The 21,683-nt window shown below is 48.0% G+C and overlaps 1 protein-coding gene across 1 annotated transcript in view; it reads right to left on the bottom strand.

Annotated features, from left to right (window-relative positions):
- Positions 1 to 12,363: 12,363 nt before the first annotated feature.
- The window catches only part of LOC307241723 (MICOS complex subunit mic25a-like), a 93,638-nt gene continuing 84,318 nt past the window's right edge, over positions 12,364 to 21,683 (bottom strand). The window contains exon 8 of the mRNA XM_080015932.1: positions 12,364 to 13,103. Within this exon, the coding sequence (XP_079872058.1) occupies positions 13,080 to 13,103 (24 nt within the window). The 3' untranslated portion in view covers positions 12,364 to 13,079. The remainder of the gene's footprint in view (positions 13,104 to 21,683) is intronic.

Genomic DNA, 21,683 nt, shown 5'->3' with positions numbered 1-21,683 from the left:
TTTAAGTCCTGTAAGTTACGCGGTGGGGCCCCCCATGGATCGGGCTTGTTGTTCCAGCACATCCCACCGATGCTCCATCGGATTGAGATCTGGGGAATTTGGAGGTCGTCAACATGTTGAACTCTTTGTCAAGTTCCTCCAACCATTCCTGAACACTTTTTGCAGTGTGGCAGGGCGCATTATCCTGCAGAAAGAGGCCACTGCCATCATGGAATACAGTTGCCATGAAGTGGTGCCCTTGGTCTGTAACAACGGTTAGGTATGTGGTACCTGTCAAAGTAACATCCACATGAATGTCAGCACCCAAGGTTTCCCAGCAGAACATTGACCAGACCATCACACTGCCTCTGCTGGCTTTCCATCTTCCCATAGTGCATCCTGGTGCCATCTCTTTCTCAGATAAACAACACACACGCACCTGACCATTCACATGATGTAAAAGAAAACATGATTGATCAGACCGGCCACCCTCTGCCATTGCTCCATGGTCCAGTTCTGACGCTCACGTGCCCATTGTAGTCGCTTTCGGTGGCATGGGCACTCTGACCGGTCAGCAGCTACACAGCCCCATACGCAGCAAGCTGTGATGCACTGTGTGTTCTGACACTTTTCTATCAAAGCAGCATTAACTTTTTTCACCAATTAGTGCTACAGTAGCTCTTCTGTGGGATCAGACCAGACGGGCTGGACTTCACTCCCCACGTGCATCAATGAGCCTTGGGCGTCCATGACCTTGTCACTGGTTCACCGGTTGTCCTTCCTTGGAGCACTTTTGGTACTAACCACTACATACCAGGAACACCTCACAAGACCTGTCGTGTTGGAGATGCTCTGACCCAGTCGTCTAGCCATTACAGGTTTGTCCTTGTCAAAGTGGCTCAGATCCTTACGCTTGTCCATTTTTCCTCCTTCCAACACATCAGTTTCATGAAGTGATTGTTCACTTCCTGCCTCATATCCCACCCCTTGACAGGTGCCACCGGAACCAGATGATCAATGTTATTCACTTCACCTGTCAGTGGTTTGATGTCGTGGCTGATCGGCAATTCCATGCAGGATAAATTCTAGGTTTTCACAGTGTGGACATCGATAATATGATTGATGATTGATTGATTATCGTACATTTGCTGTGAGGTTGTTGTTCTGTCGTCTACCGAGTGTGTGTGTGTGTATGTGAAAAGGTGAGGCTAAATTAATAAACTGTTTACTGGCCCTGAAGTCAAATTGATGTGTGTTTCACGGGCGCTGCAATGCCTGCCCCCGCCAAGGAGAAAGGCCCCAACTGCACTGCCCGCCCCCCACTCCCTCCCTCGCTCTCCCTCCTTCCCTCCCTCCCTCCCTCTCTCCCACCCCCTGCCACCTCCGTATCCTCACTTTGAAATGTTCGTCTTGACCTTTCAGGAGTCTGTTTTTGGGGTTTTTCGGGTTGTGCCATAAATAAATAAGTGCAGGACTTATAAAAGAAACATGCCTCCATGAACATTAGCATGGAGCATGGAGTTGTTGGCATGATAGTGCTGGTGTTGCTGTTTCTGAAGACAAGGCTGCCACCTATCGGTGCTCTTTATATGTAATTTCCTTCAACACAGCTCTTAAACTCAAATGCCTGCAGGTACTCTATATCCTCTCATGCTTGCCGACATGCTCACTATCAGGAATACATTACCCTTCTTAACCCACGTATGAACACTGAATTAGGGAAGACCTTCGTCACACCTCAGTTCCAGGTACTATTGGGGGATTTAGGCTTATTTTGGAAATTTTTTGAACAATGTACAGACTCAATGTATATTTTCCTTTTTCAGTAAAGCTATCTATCTACAGTATCTATCTATCCATCCATTCATCCATCTATCTATGTATCTTTCTAAAGTTGCCGAAAATTTTGGCTTTTCACTGTTATTCTATAGTTAAACAGATAAATCTAGTTTTTAAATACAACCAGCAGGTTAGGTCACATAACGTTTTGGCTCATGCGTTTATGCCAATAAATCAACAGAATTACTAATCGAACTCTCTGTAGTTCATTCTATGGAAATGTTGCTGAATTAAATTCCCCTGGCTTGACCACAACAACAGGACATTTGCTACAATCCTGTTTCCACGTTCTCTTTTAAATGGATGTTCAGAATTCAGGCCTCTGGAATTGGAGACAGAGACAAGTCATTTTTTCGACATATTCTGTGCCAAAAGAATAAATAAGAGATACGAAACGCAGCTCATTTGCAGGTCAGGCGCCAGTTTTAAAAGCCTGTCATGGGCTCCAATGAAACTGAAATGCTATGTTTAGTATATGGTCCAGTTTTTAGAAGTTACCCTAACATCATCGGACGACAAGAGATTTATCTATATTGCCAATTGGTTCTCTCTTCTCCGTTTTTATGACACCTCCCTTACCTAGCGCTGGGTTTCCATAGCAACCTCTAGTTAGGAAAGCGGAAAACACGACAAGGTTTTGATGAGACTTAGCCCCAATTAAGCCTGCCCACACAAATTTACAAGGCCAAGGTGAAAAGCCCCCCTACCCCCAGGGTGGGGGGGGCTTCGGCCGGAAAACCGGATCTTTCATCTGGTAACTAGATGTGTTGTTATGCAAGCCACAGGGAACTGCTGACACCTACAGCAATGCGGTTGATATCATACAGCTTGTAAACGCCTGATTTAGTAAAGAAAAATTAATAACGGACCACAAAACGCTGAAACAGCAGCATAGCATGCAATGCAAGTTGCCCCCCTCCCCGTTTGACGTTCAGAAATGGATGTTGACAATTCAATTTTAAAACTAGGCTGTGGCAGATCCACCTGCAACACTCCACCTGAGCGGCGTTGTGAGGGCCCTCCGACACCGAGAGACAGGCTGAGATGTTGAAAAACACCGGTTTATCGTAGAGAGTGGACAGATGGAACAAGCCGGGAGCAGATGGACACACGTCATGACAGAGGCTCCCCCCGTGGGTGTGTGGGGAAGAGTTATTTACCTGTTGCTCGTCGACTGCTCTGATGAGCAACAGGCGTACAGCAACCCCGATCCCGGGCCAAAATACCTGGACCCAAGACAGGTTCTCGTTCACTCTCACACAGAGCGACAAAAGCACGTACGTTCACGCACAGTCAAAAAAAACCAACAGGTTTTCAGGTTGCACGTCGCCATTCAAGATTCAAGATTCAAGATTTTTATTTGTCACATACATATACATACTTCCATACATATATGCAGTGAAATGTAATGCAACGCACCCGGTGATAGCACACAATAAGTCCTAGGAAAAAGTACAAAAATAAAATAAAATAAAAAGTAGAAAATTCCTTTCTAATAGACCGACTAACTGACTCCTAAAACGTAATACAGTAAGTGGAATACTTATAGAATAAAATAAAAAATATATAGAATAAAATACAATAAAAAATAAATTGAAATAAAATGGAATAGGTTGAAGAAATATGCCTATGTATATACAGATATGTGCATTTAAAGTGTCATGTGAATTAAAGTGGCATGTGAATGTGAATAGTGTGAGGTAGTGTTTGGGATAATACAGCACAGTATACAACAGTACGGCGCAGCAATACGGCATCACGAACAACCCTGAACAGTGACACAGTATGCGGTACAGTATGCTACATACAGTACAGTAGGTAGTGGAGCCTAGTGCATGGCTCAGTTAGGACCCCTGGTGAGGTCAGCGTTGACAGTTCTAATGGCTTGAGGGAAGAAACTCCGTCTCAGTCTCTCTGTTCTCGCTGCGTGACTGCGGAGGCGCTTGCCTGACCGCAGCAGCTGAAACAGTCCGTTGTTGGGGTGATGAGGATCCTTCATGATCCTACGGGCTCTGCTACTACACCTCCTGGTGTATAACTCCTGCAAGGGGGGGAGGGTAGTTCCAGTGGTACGTTCAGCTGAACGCACCACCCTCTGCAGGGCCCGCCTGTCCTGGGCAGTACAGTTCCCAAACAAGTCAGTGATGTTGCCTGTCAGGATGCTCTCCACTGCTCCAGAGTAGAAGGACTTGAGGATCCTCACCGAGACCCGGAATTTCCTCAGCTGCCTGAGGTGGTAGAGACGCTGCCTCGCCTTTCTCACCAGAGTGTCTGTGTGAGCAGTCCATGTTAAGTCCTCTGTGATGTGGACTCCCAGATATCTGAAGCTGCTCACCCTATCGACAGAAGTCCCATTAATCCACAAGGGCGCGTGCGTCTTCGATTGTGATCCACGCCTAAAGTCCACAATCAGCTCCTTGGTTTTGCTGACGTTCAGGTGGAGGCTGTTGTCCTGGCACCAGAGTGACAGGTCAGCCACCTCCTCGCGGTAGGCCTTCTCATCGCAGTCGGTGATCAGGCCCACGACCATGGTGTCGTCAGCAAACTTGATGATGGTGTTGGAGCTGGACCTGGCCACACAGTCATGTGTGTACAGGGAGTACAGTAGGGGGCTGAGGACGCAGCCCTGGGGGGATCCTGTGTTCAGGGTGAGGGAGCTTGACATGTACTTCCCCACCTTGACCACCTGGGGGCGGCCTGTGAGGAAGTCCAGGATCCAGGTGCACAGCGGAGCATTCAATCCTAGCTCCAACAACTTGACAGCCAGTCTGGTGGGAACTATGGTGTTGAAAGCTGAACTATAATCAATGAACAGCATTCTCACATAGGCCCCCTTCCGGCCATCCAGGTGCGTGAGCGTGGTGTGCAGTACCTGGGAGACCGCGTCATCCGTGGATCTGTTCTGCCGGTACGCGAACTGCAACGGGTCCAAGGTGCGGGGGAGGGAGGCGCAGATATAATCCTTAATCAGCCTCTCGAAACACTTCATGACCACCGAGGTGAGGGCCACCGGACGGTAGTCATTCAGGCAGGTTGGAGAGGCGAACTTCGGGACAGGAACGACGGTGGACCTCTTGAAGCAGGACGGGACCACTGATTCAGCCAGGGAGATGTTGAATATTGTGGTGAACACCGGAGCTAGCTGGTTAGCACAGGTCTTCAGTACTCGTCCAGATATGCCATCTGGGCCCGCAGCTTTCCTGGTGTTCACCCGCATCAAAGCCCTCCTGACCTCGTGCACGGACACTGAGAGTGCGCGCTCGTCCCCAGCGGTGTAACTCCAATTAGCCGGCGAGCTAGCGGTGCTGCTGCCAGACTCGAACCGCGCATAAAAGAAGTTCAGTTGGTTGGCCAGGGAGGCGTCCGCACTCGTGGCTGGGGAGGAGCTGCTCTTGTAGTTAGTTATTGTTCGCAGCCCCTCCCACAAGCGTCTTGTGTCCCCCCGCTCCATCTGCAGCTCCACGGTCTCTCTGTACGTCCGTTTAGCGTCCCTCACCGCCCTCCGCAGATTGTACGACGCCGCTTTGTAGTTGTCCATGTTACCAGATACAAGTCCGTCGTTGTAAGCGGCCGTGCGCGCATTCAGAGCGCAGCGGATGGATTTATCAACCCATGGTTTCTGGTTTGGAAATATCCGAACTTTCACCGTGGGAACGATTTCATCCGCTAGCGTAGCCACAAAACTCACTACAACCTCCGTAAACTCGCTGACGTCACTTGAACTCGCTTGGAACATGTCCCAGTCTACGTCAGTCAGAGCGTCCTGAAGCGCAGCCTCTGATTGGTCCGTCCACCGCTTCACTTCCCTCGTCATCACCAGATCCCGCGCGATCAGAGGCCTGTAAACAGGAAGCAGCGAGATCGCGGCGTGATCTGATTTCCCGAAAGCAGGGAGCGACACGGGCTTGTATCCGTTCTTGTAAGGAGTGTAACAATGGTCCAGAGTTCTGTCTCCCCTGGTGGCACACGTGATGTGTTGGTGGAAATTCGGCAGAACTTTTTTCAGGTTGGCCCTGTTAAAGTCCCCAGTCACCACCACAGCCGCGTCGGGATGTCTGTTCTGAAATCCGCACAACACATCGTGCAGAACCGACAGAGCTGCGTCGGTGTCCGCTTGCGGTGGGATATAAACGGCTGTAATGATGACCGTGCTGAATTCCCGGGGGAGATAAAATGGACGGCATAGTATGGTCAGCTGTTCCAGGTTCGGCGAGCAGGAGTGGGAGAGGAATTTGGTGTTGTTGGCGTTACACCAGCGGTTGTTTACCATTAGGCAGACGCCTCCACCTTTGGATTTCCCCGACTCTCCCGTTCTGTCGCCGCGGAACACGGAGAAGGCCTCGGCTGGACGTATGGCTTCATCCGGCACCAGTGGGTTCAGCCATGTTTCCGTCAGGCAGAGGACGCAACAGTTCCTCGTGTCTCGCTGGAATTGAATCCTCGCTCGAAGTTCATCCATCTTGTTCTCCAGGGACTGGACGTTAGCAAGAAGGATGCTTGGCAGAGGTGGACGGTAAGGTTGCGTCCTCATTCTGACCCGAATGCCGCCTCGTTTACCTCGGTGCTTCCTCCGTGGGCCGGCTCGTGGAACAGCGACTCCATTTTTGTTGTTGTTGCGAGTGTTCCCGCGTAGGATTTCCGCCGGCCACTCTGCTCCCACGGATAAAAAGTCCCAAAGTTGTTCGTTTAGGGAAATGTTTATATCCATGAGTGCATCGCGGCCGTATGAGTTAATTGTTGATGTTTTTCTGGCGAACATTGTGATAAAAAAAGGAAAAAAATACTAAAGAGTAAGAAAGTAACCGGAGCGCCGGCGCAGGCGACCGCTAGGGGCGGCGCCACTATCGCCACTATCGCCATACATGTAACACAGATGTGTCTCAGGGCAACAGCTAGATTTTGGAAAGGACTTTTGGAAGGATTTAAAAGAAGGAAGAATGAAGATGGCGTGAGCCCAAGGTGGGCTGCAAATTGATTGGTCTGTCGATAGGGGAGAGCAGAGCAGTCTCTGAATTAAACATCGTGGAGCGGCAGAACCACTACGTCCAAGGGGCCTACTTAAATTGGAGGGGGAGAAATGAGGGCCAATCAATATTTGCAATACCTTGGGATTTTCAATTGCCTACTGAGTGAGTCCACTTTCGGTTCGTAACATTTGGCCCTTCTGCCAACCAAGATGACCCCTTTATAAGTAAAAAGAACGTGTGATGTTTTTGTCCCCAACATTTAGAGGCCAATGTTTCCCAGTGGCTCCAACCGTTTCACCCAGTGTTACACTGCTGAAGTAAAACCACAAAGTATGCTACTTCCATAGAATAGGCTAGACGCCTCTCCCGCTTTAATGGGCAACGTCACAATTCACAAAGGGAAGCGGGGCTCCTGTTTAAAGATGCACAGAGCACAGCGAGCTCGCATTCGGCGGAACGAGCGGGGGGATCATCACACAGCGCTAATGAGCGCGAGGAAAAGGGGGCTAAGTTATTCGCAAAGGTGATTGGGTCTAACGAGACAAAGAGCCACGGATGGCGTTGCGCGCTTTGCAGCGCAGTCAACAATATTCTCCTTTTCTCCCCTCTGTTTCCATCTCACTTTTTAACAAGGTGTTGGATGGGGACGCGGCGAGCCAACACGCACACACACATAGACAGAGGGATAACAGCATGATGCAACGGAGAGTAAAAGCTAGGTGATTCCGTAACAAAGGTGTCTGGTCATTAAGGACCGTGAGCCTTGTCTTCGGCAATTACCATCATGGCCGCTGACTGGTACTGTTTTGACCCCCTGCCCTTTAAACAGGTTTGATCAAAGACATAGACGCACACCAACAGCCAGACACCAACAGCATCTCCGTCCCCCCCACCCCCAGCCCCCTCGCTCCCAGCCACCTTTCGCCTCCATTCAGGGTATATTAAAGTGGAACAGGACCCGACGGTTGCGGTTCGCGGCTGCCGCCGCCACCGCCGTCATGCCGTTTTCAGCTTTCTCCTCCTTTGCGCGTCCAGCATCTCAGCACACCAGCTTTTGATGATAAAGAGATCTAGCTTCATGATAACTCAAACAGAAACACACACACAAAAAAACATTAAAGGGCAGACAAACCGTCAGACAAAATAAAAATAAAAAAACCCAGTCCATTAAAACATACATGTATACTCCGTGTGATTCTCTTGGATGTAGAATCAGGACTTGTGCGATGTGAGGAGCAAGACAAAGGGAGAAAAGGCGCTGCAGCTCGCGGCTTTTGCATTTTAGTTTTTTCCCTTAACGCGGCTGTTTTTTTTTAATGGGCAAAAGCGTTTTGGAATGCGGTCCATTCGACACGTCTGCATCTGCAATGCGTTTTTCAAATGCTGTGCACTTTTTGTCAAACTGGCCAAGACGTTTTTCTTATTTGCTCGTGTTTTGTCTATTTGCAGTTGAAGGTGCAGTGCGTTGAGCTCTCAGGGGCACCGTACATACCTACTCTGAGCCGCACGCTCCCAATCTTTAAAAGCATTGTGTGATGTTCTACTGGTATTTCTTTGGTTTGCGGATGCTGCAATTCAGGGCTGAAAAGTTTGGCTCTTTACGGTGACAATTTTCTGACTCATTCCTTTGATTCTGTCGGTCTGACTAGAGTCAGAATGGAATTCTCCCAAGAATCATTTCATTCTGCAAAGTGTATATCAGTCACATTGAATGACAATTATGCAAATTTTTTTTCCACATTAATTCAATCAGCCATAATTCTATTTTGCTCACAAGATTCCCTCGCTCACTTGCTCTCTCTCTCTCCCTCGTCCACTGACCGAGCTCGTTGGGCTTGAGGTCCCCGGCTGCGCTCACCGACTCGCCCTCCGACGACTTCTGAGTCGAGATGGGTTCAATGTGAACGGGTCGTTTGTGAATCGTGCTACAACTCCGACAAAACACTCGAGGAGAACAGCGTCTTTTGACAAGAACTGTTGTGGAGCAGCTGCTCCTTGGGGGCCTTGGACCAGCTGTCTCTTGACTCGAGCGAACGGCATTGAGGAACGGCAACATCTCGGGGCCGTGCTGGTCACACAGTTTCCTCCAATCACCTTTTCAATTCAACATTGAACCCACAAGTAGACAAAACCCCAAAATTCGTCACACACACGCATGCACTCACTCATGGCGACCAACACACACACTCTGAATGGTGGCCGGTGAAATGAGGTGTCTGCTTTGGAACCATCCTGGTTTGTCCTTCCTCCGGGGGTTAGCCAGGAGCAGTGGGCAGCATACGACGCGCCTGGGGAGCTGGTTCCACAATGGCCATCGCTGGTCAGACGACCCTGTTCTGCATGTCTTTTGGTGGGGGTGCTTACTGACGTTACATGGAGGAAACCCCATGTGAGCACGGGGAGAACATGCAAAGTCCCCACAGAAAGGACCCTCATCGGGAGATAACCCGCTGGAGCACGGTGCCAACAACGCCCCAGGCGGGAATCGAACCCAGGACCTTCTTGCTGTGAGGCAGCACTGCAATTCGCCGTGCCACCGCACCCGCCTAAAATCCACCAGAAGAGAAGCAACACATTTCTTCGCCATAACAATACGCCACTGTTCCGACGCGTCGCACTCCGCTGGTCTCCCGCCCTCGCCGGTCAGAAGGAGGTCATCTCGGTTTTTAAGGAAAGCAAAGGTGAGGGTTAATTGCTCGTCGTCGTCGAAACTGAACATGGCGGCCAGTAATCCTCCCGAAAAATTCCATGTGTGCTAACAAGCTGGACGGGGCCACCTCAGGATACTGTAATGGCGACCGGCTGATAGAGCGAAATCTCGGCAGCATTAGGCCGCTCTCGGTCAGGCGTATTAGACGGACAAACGATAGAAAAGAAAAGGATAGGACCCGGAGAAAGGAGTGAGGCCGCGGTAAATCTGTGGTCTAATCCTGGCGACTACTGGGGGGGGGGGATTACATCCTCCTCTCTCTGCCTCTCAGCATTTGCTCAATTCCACAGACGGCAGAGGTTAAGCGGGCCATCCCTTTCGTGCCGCCAAACGCCCCCCCCCCCCACTATCACCCTCTCAGCAGCCTCTCCTCTCTCCCGCCCCAGGTCTAATGGCACTGGAGTGGTGGAAGTCTTTAATCAGAGATGCAATGTAGTCACGGATGGCTCCGCTACACACACACACACACACACACACACACACACACACACACACACACACACACACACACACACACACACACACACCATCACTCACAATGCATGTCCTATATGATGTGTGTGCGTGTGTGTGCGTATGCTAAATCAGATGGAGGGTCAGGCTAATAGATGTCAGTGTTTCTGATAATCTGATGGCGGGGTGTGATAACAGAAGAGAGTCATTGATTTCCCTGGAGACTTGGGGAGGGGGCGAGAGGAGTGCGTGTGTGTGTGTGTGTGTGTGTGTATATGTGTGTGTGTGTGTGTGTGTGTGTGTGTGTGTGTGTGTGTGAAATCCAACTAGCACGTTTTGCCAAGGCCCTCACACGAAGGTCCGTGCTGGACATCCACTTTGCAGTGAAGTGGCCGGTACGCCGGCACCCAAAGGACGTGCAGTCTTCCACCGTGTATATCTGTATACACAACACACACATTTTAACTGGATGCACGCAATGGAGAGGATCACACAGAGGATCACACAGAGGATCACACAGAGCACAGAAGAGGAAATGGGTGAGAGAACCGTGGCACAAACAAGAGCTTCCTGGCCGCCGTGAATTTTAATATCCAGGACTTGTTAGAAAACCTTATTTTACAGATGTCAGGAATGGAGCTCGAACGTGAAGAGTGTTTTTAATTCTACTTTCTCTGTTTCCCGAGACGAAAACAAGTGATGCTGCGAATGAGAAAGTTACATTTTGTTGTTGTTGGTGACAGTCTGTGGAACATGTTTAGAGCTCCGACTTTGGAGAACAATGTCCACTGTGGCGCATTTTATCAGTACGACAGTATGACAACTCCAATTAGAATTTCCGAAATATAAATGTATTCCTTAAAAGTGGTCATCTGTACCATTATTTGCTTTTAAAAAAATCACATATTTTATTATTTTCTCTGCTGGCTTTCTTAAGGAAACAGCCACTCAACATACAGTACTTGCGTGACCCATGCGATCCTCCGTATTCCTGTTTTACACTGATGGTGGCGCGGTCCGCCACGGGCAGCCGCGTTGAACATGACAAACCTGCGTCGCTAGCTGCGGTCGGTAAACTCTGGATTGTGGATGAACATTCACATACCTCCGAGAGAAGTGGCCGTACTAAAACCAAGACTAGGCCACGCCCCAACAAACAACCTGTCGCCGATTGGAATGGAATTCTGGCACCGCAATCCATCCAACATGGACAATACCACGGGTTCCCACTTGACTGAAACACACCAATACGGACCGTTGCGTCCGTATTGGTGTGTTGGTCACATTGGTGTATTGGTGGCCATGAAACCCACTGGGCAGCATATGAACTGACTCCGGAGAAGCAGTAACCGCCCCGACACGCACGTCATCCAGAGATTCAGTCACATCTGACAAAAGCCCACGGTGTATTACTTTAGAGAAACACACACACACACACACACAGTGAGAAATATTCACCCCAGCTCTTTTGAAGCTGGTGATGAAATGGAAAAGGAGATGTTCGCCAACGCCTCACCCTTTCCAAAGGTGCGGCGACAAGCGTGGGAGTTGAACCCCCCCCCCCCCCCCCGAGCGCACAGCCGCGCTCCCGCCTGAAGGACGCCAAAGACCTCAACCCTTCTCTTTCTCTCTCCTCCTCTCCTCCCGTCCTTTTTTCCCCCTCCATTCCTCCCTGCATTCTCGTCTTTCATTTTGTTTTTAACCCTCTCCCCGTCGCCTGTGACAAGACCTCCCCGCTCTCGCTCTCTCTCTCTCTCCGGCTGTCTATCTATCCGCCGCCGTTGCTGTAATTGGGTGTGACATGGGATCAACAGGGAAGGAGGGAGGGAGGGAGGGAGGGAGGGGGCTGTATTTGAATGCGCACGGCATAGTCTTTCTTTTTCTAGACCAACCTGCCGCGCTGCCTCCCAGCTCTCATCCCGGGCTTCTCTGGCAACGCGTTTGCTGACAGCTGTTGCCGTAGCAACATCCCGTGCCGCTCCGCCTCTTTTATTAAGATCGGCCGTTGGAGTGCGAGGCCTCGACACGACCAGTCTTTTTTTTCTTGCCGCCAAATCAGCCTGCCTCGCTACCGGATGTAAAACAGTCGACCGTCTGAAAATTCTTCTTCCGTCTTATTATCGCAACGCTTTTCCACGATATCGACGGGACGCCGCGACGTCAGCTCCTACTCAAAATACCAATGCGATCACGAAAGATTTTTGAAAATCGAATTCAAGATTCTGAATTCTTCTTGTCGTTAATTCAGCGCTAACATAGGAACGTTTGTGCACCGCCCTGTGACAATGTCTTGATTTCAACATTGTGAATACCACTGGGAGACGAACGGTATCGGCCGACCCCGATCAGAACGCACTCCACAAACATGGACGACACGGATTTGTTGAAAACAACCGAGAGAAAGTTCGTCAGCATATACACGGTTTAATGAAATCATAAAGTACATTACAGGTCCCCACGATTCACACCCATGGCCAGGATTACCTGAGTGGATAAAGGCGCAAAGCAATCAAATCCAGATCAATCACAATAATCTTTTCTAGGATCAGTCGTACATGGTTTCAAGGGCGACGCCGAGGCGAGGTCAATTCAGTCGAGTTCAGGAGGTTCTGCATTCCCCTTCGCTTGTTGTCAATACCGAGGCAGTACTTTTGGAAATAGTTTGCCTAGGAACTGAACTGGATATACATTTGGAGATATGACTCAAAAATGGATCTTTCGGCTTTAGATGAAAGAGAAACGGATTCTGTTGATGCCAACCAGTGAATGAATCAAGAGAGCGATGACTCTGAACCTGAATCTAACACACTTCTTTATGTACTGGATGGCTACAGAAGGTGGTAGTGCAACTCAAAGTGGTAGTGCAATGCAAAATGGTAGTGCAACTTAAAATAAAAATATATAGGACAATCAATTCAAATAGTTATAATCATTTTGAAAGCATGACGTTAATATGATAAAATGATATATTTAATAAAAATACAAAAGAGGAGTGCTAACAGCAAATTAACTGTCCTTGCCGCTATAGACCAAATCAAGCCAAAAACAAGTTCCGGTCTTTAGGGACTTAGGTTAAAAAATAAAAATAAAAATGCCGTCTTTTGTTTTTCCTCATCTTCATCGCGTCTTCTTCATCCATGGTTGACCAGCAGGTTCTGAAAAACAAAAAAAAAAAACCGGGATTAAAAGATAGAACAACAAAAGTTTTTGGAGAATAATTACAAGTCCTTGGTGCTCAGCATGGCATGACCCCTGACCTTTGAGATGCTCTGAGGTGTACCTGGAGGCAGCGTTCCAGCCGTACGTGGCCGCCCCCACTCAAAGGTCAGGCCTGGTAATCGCTGTGATTAGCTGGTGGCCCGCCGGTGCCTACTATACAGCTCTGTCTCACTTCCGCTGGTCTAAAACCTTTTTCCCATGCTGCTGGACACTTACTTCATTGGCATTTAAAAATCCCCAAGACATTTGACCGGGCCTTACTCCGCTGACGTGCGGGAGGCACGGTGCTCTTTGTGAGAATCTGCTCTCCATCGGCATATCTTAGAGCAGGTTTTGTCTCGGGAACTGGTCTGATGACTTCCAGGGGAGGGGAGGTTTGCTGCTACTTCGCAGCTTTCTTCCGCAGACTCTCACACTCTGTCATCCCACAATCCAAGCTCCTACACCACTTGATTTGGGAGGCAAATTCGGGGGGGGACAGAGGGCACAAACGAGAGCGCACAGTGAAACAAACAGAGACTCCAATAGAGACGCTTTGAGTTAAAGTTAACAAAGTTCTTAAGATCTCCAGTATGTGTACAGTTTTCATAGCCGCCATGGCAAGCCTCCTCTCATAAGTCCACCGAATTCAAATAAAGCCTCCGGAGCAAACTCCTTTCATCACTCTGCTTCACATATAGCCTTCAAGGCAACTGTTACACCGAGAGTAAGGCCGAGAAAAAAAAAACAACACAGCTACAGCTTCAGTCTTTGGCAAAGTCCTACTTACAGTACCCCACTCAGAGAAGAAATGTTTTCAAGTTATCTTTAAAACCAGAACACAACAATTTCAACAATCACAGCGTGATTTAAAAAAAATAAAAAATAAATGAACGGCTTTGAACGCCAAACTATTGGCCGTTCCCTGCAAAGATTAGTCACACTGGAGGCCTGTGACAATTACAACCAGAAACAGCTGCTACAACAGCCCGGGTAGATGGAGACGAACGACCGATCCAGATAGCATCTTCGAGGGTTAAGACCGCCGGGCGACAACCGAGACAAAACCTCTCGCGGCGCGACGAGGTTACGCCTTGTCCGCCATGAAAGCACTTCACACATTAGCGTCAGTGGACGGCCCCCTTTAAGGTCGCACAGCTTGATGAGACCATCACCGAGACAGAACCTCAGCCTTCAGGTCTGCGCTCGGTGAGAGCTTGGCCGACTCACAAGGAGTTCACTTTCCATCGCCGGTCATCTGTAAGGCGGTCAAAGCCTAACGAGACGTTCTCAACATGATCTGAATCACTTGCACCACCACGCCTTGATGACTACTTGTATGTAGATGTGCTACTGGGCCCAACTGAGTTGGTTACAAGCGTGGTTCTCCCATCAGAGGGTCAGTCAATCCCAACATGGGAACAATTTGGTATGCCTTGAATCAAACATTCCCCTCGGTTGCAGGGTTGATCAGATGTTGGAATTCATAGTTCTAAACTACATAGAACTTTAGCAACATGCCCTCCGAGACGGGGCCTAAACAAGATGGCCTCTGAGAAAGAAGGCTGTCAGTCTTAAATAACTTTTTTTTTTCCCCTAGGACACAATTTGGAATGGATCCATGGACTATAGTAGCCTTGGTCTTTCCATCAGAGATCGATGTAGTCCTTGAAACGCCTCGCAATACATTCTCCCAGAGCGCACGGCTTAACAAGCCCTGACAACATGATTACAAGCTACAGTGTATGACCTTGCCTCAAATACCTTAAGTGGGGGCCTTGCCCATAGTGTGTGGACTCCGATCACATGGCCGAGATCAATCTGCACCTTGAAATCCTCGTAAGATGATCCTCCAAGAGTCGCAGCCTATCAAGACTCCAGTGATAACTGAGCGGCGGGAACACAATTTTGCCACCATGCCGTCCTGCTCCTAGAAAATTGGAGAGCAACCTTGGTCTCCAATCAAATCAATCAATAGCCCCATGAAGGCCAGGTGATATACCTTTTACAGTGAGATGTTCTGAGGCATAATAAAAATAACAAGAGCAGTTGGAAAGAGGGGAGTGGGGTAAGATGAGCTAGTGGTTGAGTTCTCCTGTATAGAGTCCACTATGCCTAATTTTTTTGTCATTTGGCAAACCCAGATTCACTAAATATTTCATATATTAGATATGCTTGCTTTTAAAGGAAATGGTTTGGTTTGAAAAATCAGATAAAAACATTATATTAGTCGGTTATTTGTCAAATAAATGCCCAACTCCAAAGCATGACTGCAGGTTGCTCCTTGAAGCTTTGCAGAATCTGTAAGGTTGTATGAATGTTGCACAGTAATGTTTTCCTGTCCTGCCGACAAGGATATTACTCTACCTGATTATTTACTTTCAACACCGTCATTTTATCATTCTTCATAGTTTGAGCAGCTGGAAGACAGAACTAAGCGGTTATAAGTTCACTACATATCCTACAGCCAATTGCGGATATGGTGCACAAGGTTGTCTCACACGGTTAAGAACACTGAAGAAAGGCATGTTGGAGTTGAATGTTAAGTCGTTGAGAGCACACAGAAAGGCTCCACCGGTGTTTTAATTCCTGATGGGTTTAGGATCCCTTCCAAACTGACCGTCTCCCTTGTTAAATCAATCACGCAGGTCGCAACGCGGGTTTGAACCTCTGCTCAGGGAGACAAAGACTCACAGAGCAAATTAGAAACCGCCTGAAGAAGACCGACCGGAGGAAGCCTTGAATCCCGTCTGAAACATTGACCGGGCGCCGCCCAGGGAAGCAGGGTGGCCGAAAAACTACGACAGGTCACCGCTGTAGTTCCAAGGCTCCAACAGCCCACGTGGAGCAAAGCTGACTGGAGGGGTAGCGATGCATTGATCCGAAGCTATCTGCTGGAGCGAGGGAGCGTGTGTTGTGTGAGGAATGTATGGGTTCAGCGCTAAGCGGTGTGGCGCTTGCTCCAGCTGCGAAACAAGCCCCATTAAAACGGTGGAGACGTTTGGAAGGAGCAGGGTGTTCAATATGCCTCCCCTGCTCCTGCCTTTTTCCCCTCCAAACTTCATCTCTCCAATCCACTTTTCCTCCCCTTTCTCTCCCTCTTCTCACATCTACTCCCATCAAACGTCTACCGCGCTGCTCTCTGCTCGCCACCTGCCAGGTGGCCACCATTTTCTCTACACTGGGCAGAAGTTGCGGGGCTGTTTGGAAAGTTGTGTGTGAGTATTTGGAGGAGGGAATATACTTTTTTATATTAACAAAAAACGGGAGCAAAAAAAAAAAGAGAAGCTGGCTGGGTCCAGATGTTTCATGCAAATGATTAATTTCGGCAAAAACCTGAACAGAAATAACAAAATTCCTTAATGAAAAAACCAAGGCCTTAATATCACAAAGAAGAACATTTTTATACTTGGTTGAGAAAAGATAAAGAGAAAATGTAACAGGAGGAGATTAAATGGATTTTTCAAATAAATGAACGTAGCGCATAGTTACACTCCCATATGTCATGGGTGTCAAGGGGTCAAACACTCTCATGCATAAAATCCGGTTTGCTCAGCCTGTGCCAGTGCCATAGAGGCACACCATCAAGCGGCGGGAAGGACGGGAGGTGACCTTTGAACTTGTGGGTCCGTAAGATTCAAAGCGGAATGTCCGACGGGTCGTCCCATCTAATCGGCCAAACAGGAAGTATTTCAGATCCGTCTTCGACAGAGAGAGAGGTGCATCGTCGCCCTGTAGGTGGCACCTGCACCCTCTGTCTCCTATGAGTATACGTTCCACTCCATCACCACAAAGGTTCACAGGACCACGGACGGGTGATCTTCTCATTTCGGGCAGCTTCGGTTTGGCACATTTAGGAGAACGACATAGACTCGAAAAAGAGAAAATTAAAGGGAGGCGGCACAGAATGAAAAACAAAACAACAATCAGGCCGAGACGGAGAAGGAGAAACAGAGAGAAAAACAAAGAGAGAAATAAATAAGAGAATCGGGAGAAGAGAGGATTAGAATCCCTCTCGCGCTGATGGGTGACTGGCGATGGGCGTTTCCCCAAGAAATGCATCTAGTCTCTGTGGCGGGTGCCAAGCGGCTCCACCATTACCATACGGGCGAGACGGAGAGACGGGATGCCGTTGGCACAACCGAGGGACTCAGGAAAAGGAAAACGGGCAAGGACGCTTGGCTGCCAAAAGAAGTGAAGGATCCAGAGAAAATCTGTGTTCATGCTCTCAAGGTTAAAAAATGCAATGCGACGCTCTGCTGTGGCATGTGTTGAGTGGCGTGCTGATGTACAATGAGAGCTCTGGTTCAAAGAAAATTAATAGGCATCGGTTGGAAAAGGACATTTATTTTCCATACAGCAGCTACTGTATTGAAAAGTACATTTCCCTTCACAAATAATAAAGAGCTGGCACTGGAGAGAAAATAACCGGATCCCAATGATGCAAAATGGCACTAAAAGGATAGTAATTGAATGAAACGTATAACTGAATACAAAAATAAATAAACAACATGAAGTAAAAATCAATTGATCTATATTATCCCATGTCCTTGATTGCCTTTTTATTTTTCAATTACTCACTTTTCCAATTTTCTCATTCCTAGCAATCATCATTAGTAATCTATTATTAATTCTATCTATTTCCCATTTTCCTCATTGTTAAACGATGAGAAGCGCATGCCTAACATGCCTGGGTGGTACAGTAATCTGCGACCAGGGGCGTCACCATTCCAAATCAAAATCCAAAATCAATCGAAATGAGCCCTTGATCTCAAATTTCGAAATCACAAGCGGGTTCGCGATTCTCCCCATATTTATGTGGGTAATATTGACCAACATGGTCGCCATACTGGGGCGATCAAGATCCACTCGTAAGCCAATGCAAAGTGCGCAGGCCCCCTCTGCGGAGTCGACCGGTGTTCTCCCGGCTCCGAAGGGACTTTCATGAAGTTTGGTTTTGAGTCGAGCGAGCTGCAGTCGGCTCCACTGCACCGCATCCCACAACGCACACCGCCCCGCCCACCTGGCACGAGGGCTGCAGGAACCAAATTAGGATAAAAATCAATTATATATTAAAAAAAAACAAAAAAAAAACCCTATTCAAATACTGAAACTGTTATTCAATTGTGTATTTTTTTAATAAAACAATAATTGATTATAAAATGTTTTGGATAACGTAAGGGATCAATTCACATGTGATGAGCATAAAGTTCATCCAGTTTGTTGCACAGTGAAAAGGACATTAGACAGAATTATTCCTGGTTACCGCGAGCAAAGCACCGTTACCACCGTTACGCGCGCGCACCGGCGCGTTTCCCTCTCCTCCGGCATCCATTGTGTGTACGAGGCAGAGTGCTGAGCCTTTGACCACATTGTCCAGTAATACCGCGGATGTGGCGATGAAAGTGGGAAATACACCCGACCATCACCGCCGGAGGAACATCTATTTTATTTTATTTTTTGCCTTGTCTGGAGATAAGATCGCCCTGATCGGAGCTGGGGAGCCGTGTTCAACACCCCCGCCCCCAGTACTTCATTTTAGCGTTGAAAATCTGGATGTATTAGAACATTTAAAATAACAAAGAACACAAATTCTAATAATTGGATTATAGAGGAATATCTGGAGCCCTGCCCGGCACAGGCGGATCTTGACCGCTCCAATATGGCGGACGCCCAGACCCCGCAAATGTGAGAGTTGACGACCGTGCTGATAGCGTTTTCGTACATGTAGAAGACGAAAGTCTAGTTTTGATAAAACTCTTAACCTTTTAGTAGTGTTGTTTAAATATTCTTATATTTTTGTTATAATTTATAATTATTTTTCAAAATAAAAGTTACTTATTCAGACACAAGTGTCTTTCGTCACAAATCAAGACTCGACTGTCTAACAGTGGAACCTTAAAATCGAAAATCAAATTGTGGATTTGGAGAATTGTGACACCCCCCTATCTGCTACGTTATTTAAATAGCTTATTGTTGACATATATGATCTTTAGGACTCCATACAGACACAGACACACCTCGTTGTCCAAACGCAATGGACAGTAAACGTAAATGTTTGAGAGTTTTGGGCGTCGCACTCTGACCAGTGATTGAAGTGTAGTGGATAATGTCCGTTTACACTCTAAGAGAAACCTCTAAGAGAAACTTGAGCAAGTAATACTGAGCCGGATTGCAATAAAATTGCCTGTAAATACACAGGAAGCCAAGACCCTCGCCAGAAAAACATCCCACGGTAGTTGATGATCGTCGTTAATATTTTGCTTTGTTGAATTTTCAAAGCAAAACATGATGTTTTACAGAGTGCACCACCAGTGGACACTGGAACACTTTGAAGTTTCACACAAAAGAGAAACTTGTCGACACTTCTCCGGTCGGGTTGAATGCTGCACTGCTACAATAACATCACAGCTCCCCCCAACACACACACACACACACACACACACACACACACACACACACACACACACACACACACACACACACACACTTGTTATTTACAAAAAGGCCACAACATCGATCGCTTTGGGAGTGTGGGGTGTGTTTTTTTTTTTATGAGAGAGCAATCACCAGGGGGTGGCGGGCGTCCCTTCACAAAGAGAAAAAGATGGAAAGCATGGAGAGGGTGAGGCGGATCGTTCCGGGCAAAAAGAAAAAAAAAAAAAATGAAACAAAACTGTAAACTCAGGGCCATTCGAAAGTGGACAAAAGCCAGTGAAAAGACCACCTCAAAGCCCCACTGCGACCCGCCATTATCCCAGCTGGCAATCACAACCCCTAACCCAGCCGACGGAGCTGATGAAAAAAACAAAACAAAAAAAATAAATAAATACAAGTTGGAGATAAAAGCAAAAAAATCCCAGCATTTAAAAAAAAAAAAAAAAAAAGAAAAGAAAAGAAAAACAGACAGAAATAACAAAACAAAACACTTTCCTGAAAAGTGTGACCAACTGTTAATGCTGCTGGAGGCTTCTCCATCGAACACAATACGAGGAAAGCTTGACTGCATTATTATCAGCCCGCCATCAGGTAGGAAAGAGTGGGCGAGAGAGAGAGAGAGAGAGAGAGAGAAGCCACAAGTTGGCACTCATAAAAGGTCACACGCCCTGGAAGTGGAGGGTGTGGAGGTGGGGGGGGGGGGGGTGTTATGAGTCCCACCCCGCCCTCCTCCAAACACACCTGTATGGCCGCCCGTGGCCCCGTGGACCCCCAGCGCCGTGCCCCCCACTCTCCGTGCCTGGTGTGAAAGCTTTGAGGCATCTGAGGGAGGGACCGGCGGAGGCCTTCGAGCCACATGAAAGAGGCGCAGCCTCCTCTGGGCTCAGCGTGATGTGGCTGTTCGATAGCGCGGCACAGCACGGTCGAAAGAGGGAGAGACAGAGCGGGGGGGGGGGAGAGAGAGAGAGGGAGAGAGGGAGGGTGGGAGGGAAGAGGAGAGGCTGAACAACCAGGCAGACACAAAGAGAGAGAGAGAGTTAGATTTACACAGCGTTCCAAATTATTATGCAAATTGGATTTAAGCGTCCTAAACATTAAATTTTTTGTTTTTCAATTAAACTCATGGATGGTATTGTGTCTCAGGGCTCTTTGGATCACTGAAATCAATCTCAGACGCCTGTGATAATTAGTTTGCCAGGTGAGCCCAATTCAAGGAAAACTACTTAAGAAGGACGTTCCACATTATTAAGCAGCCACAGGTTTCAAGCAGCATGGGAAAGAAAAAGGATCTCTGCTTCCGAAAAGCCTCAAATAGTGCAACGCCTTGGACAAGGTATGAAAACATTAGATATTTCACAAAAACTTAAGCGCGAACATCGTACTGTGATGAGATTTGTGGCTGATTCAGAGCACAGACGGGTTAACGAGGAAGGTTTCTGCCAGACAAATTCATGGGATTAAGAGAGCAGCCGCTAAAATGCTGTTACAAAGCAGCAAACAGGTATTTGAAGCTGCTGGTGCCTCTGGAGTCCAGCCAACCTCAAGGTGTAGGATCCTCCAGAGGCTTGCAGTTGTGCATAAAGCTACTATTGGGCCCCCCCTAACCAATGCAGAAACGGTTGCAGGGGGCCCAGAAATACATGAAGGCTCATTTCAAACAGCCTTGTTTACTGATGAGTGCTGTGCAACCCTGGATGGTGCAGATGGATGGAGTAGTGGACAGTTGGTGGATGGCCTCCACGTCGCAACAAGGCTGCGATGTCAGCAAGGAGGTGGTGGAGTCATGTTTTGGGCGGTAATCATGGGGAGAGAGCTGGTGGGCCCCTTTAGGGCCCCTGAAGGTGTGGAATCGACCTCAGCAAAGTATATAGAGTTTGTGACTGAGCACTTTCTTCCATGGTACAAAAAGAAGAACCGTGCCGTCCGTAGCAAAACCATCTTCATGCCTGACAATGCACCATCTCATGCTGCAAAGAAAACCTCTGTCATTGGCTGCTATGGCCATAAAAGGAGAGAAACTCATGGTGTGGCCCCCATCCTCCCCTGACCTCCACCCTATTGAGAACCGTTGGAGCATCCTCAAGCAAAAGATCTATGAG

Source organism: Zeus faber, assembly GCF_960531495.2.
Source record: "Zeus faber genome assembly, chromosome: 15".
Classification (NCBI taxonomy): domain Eukaryota; kingdom Metazoa; phylum Chordata; class Actinopteri; order Zeiformes; family Zeidae; genus Zeus; species Zeus faber.
Note: the sequence above shows the minus strand (reverse complement) of the source record. Positions and strands in the feature narration are given on the sequence as shown.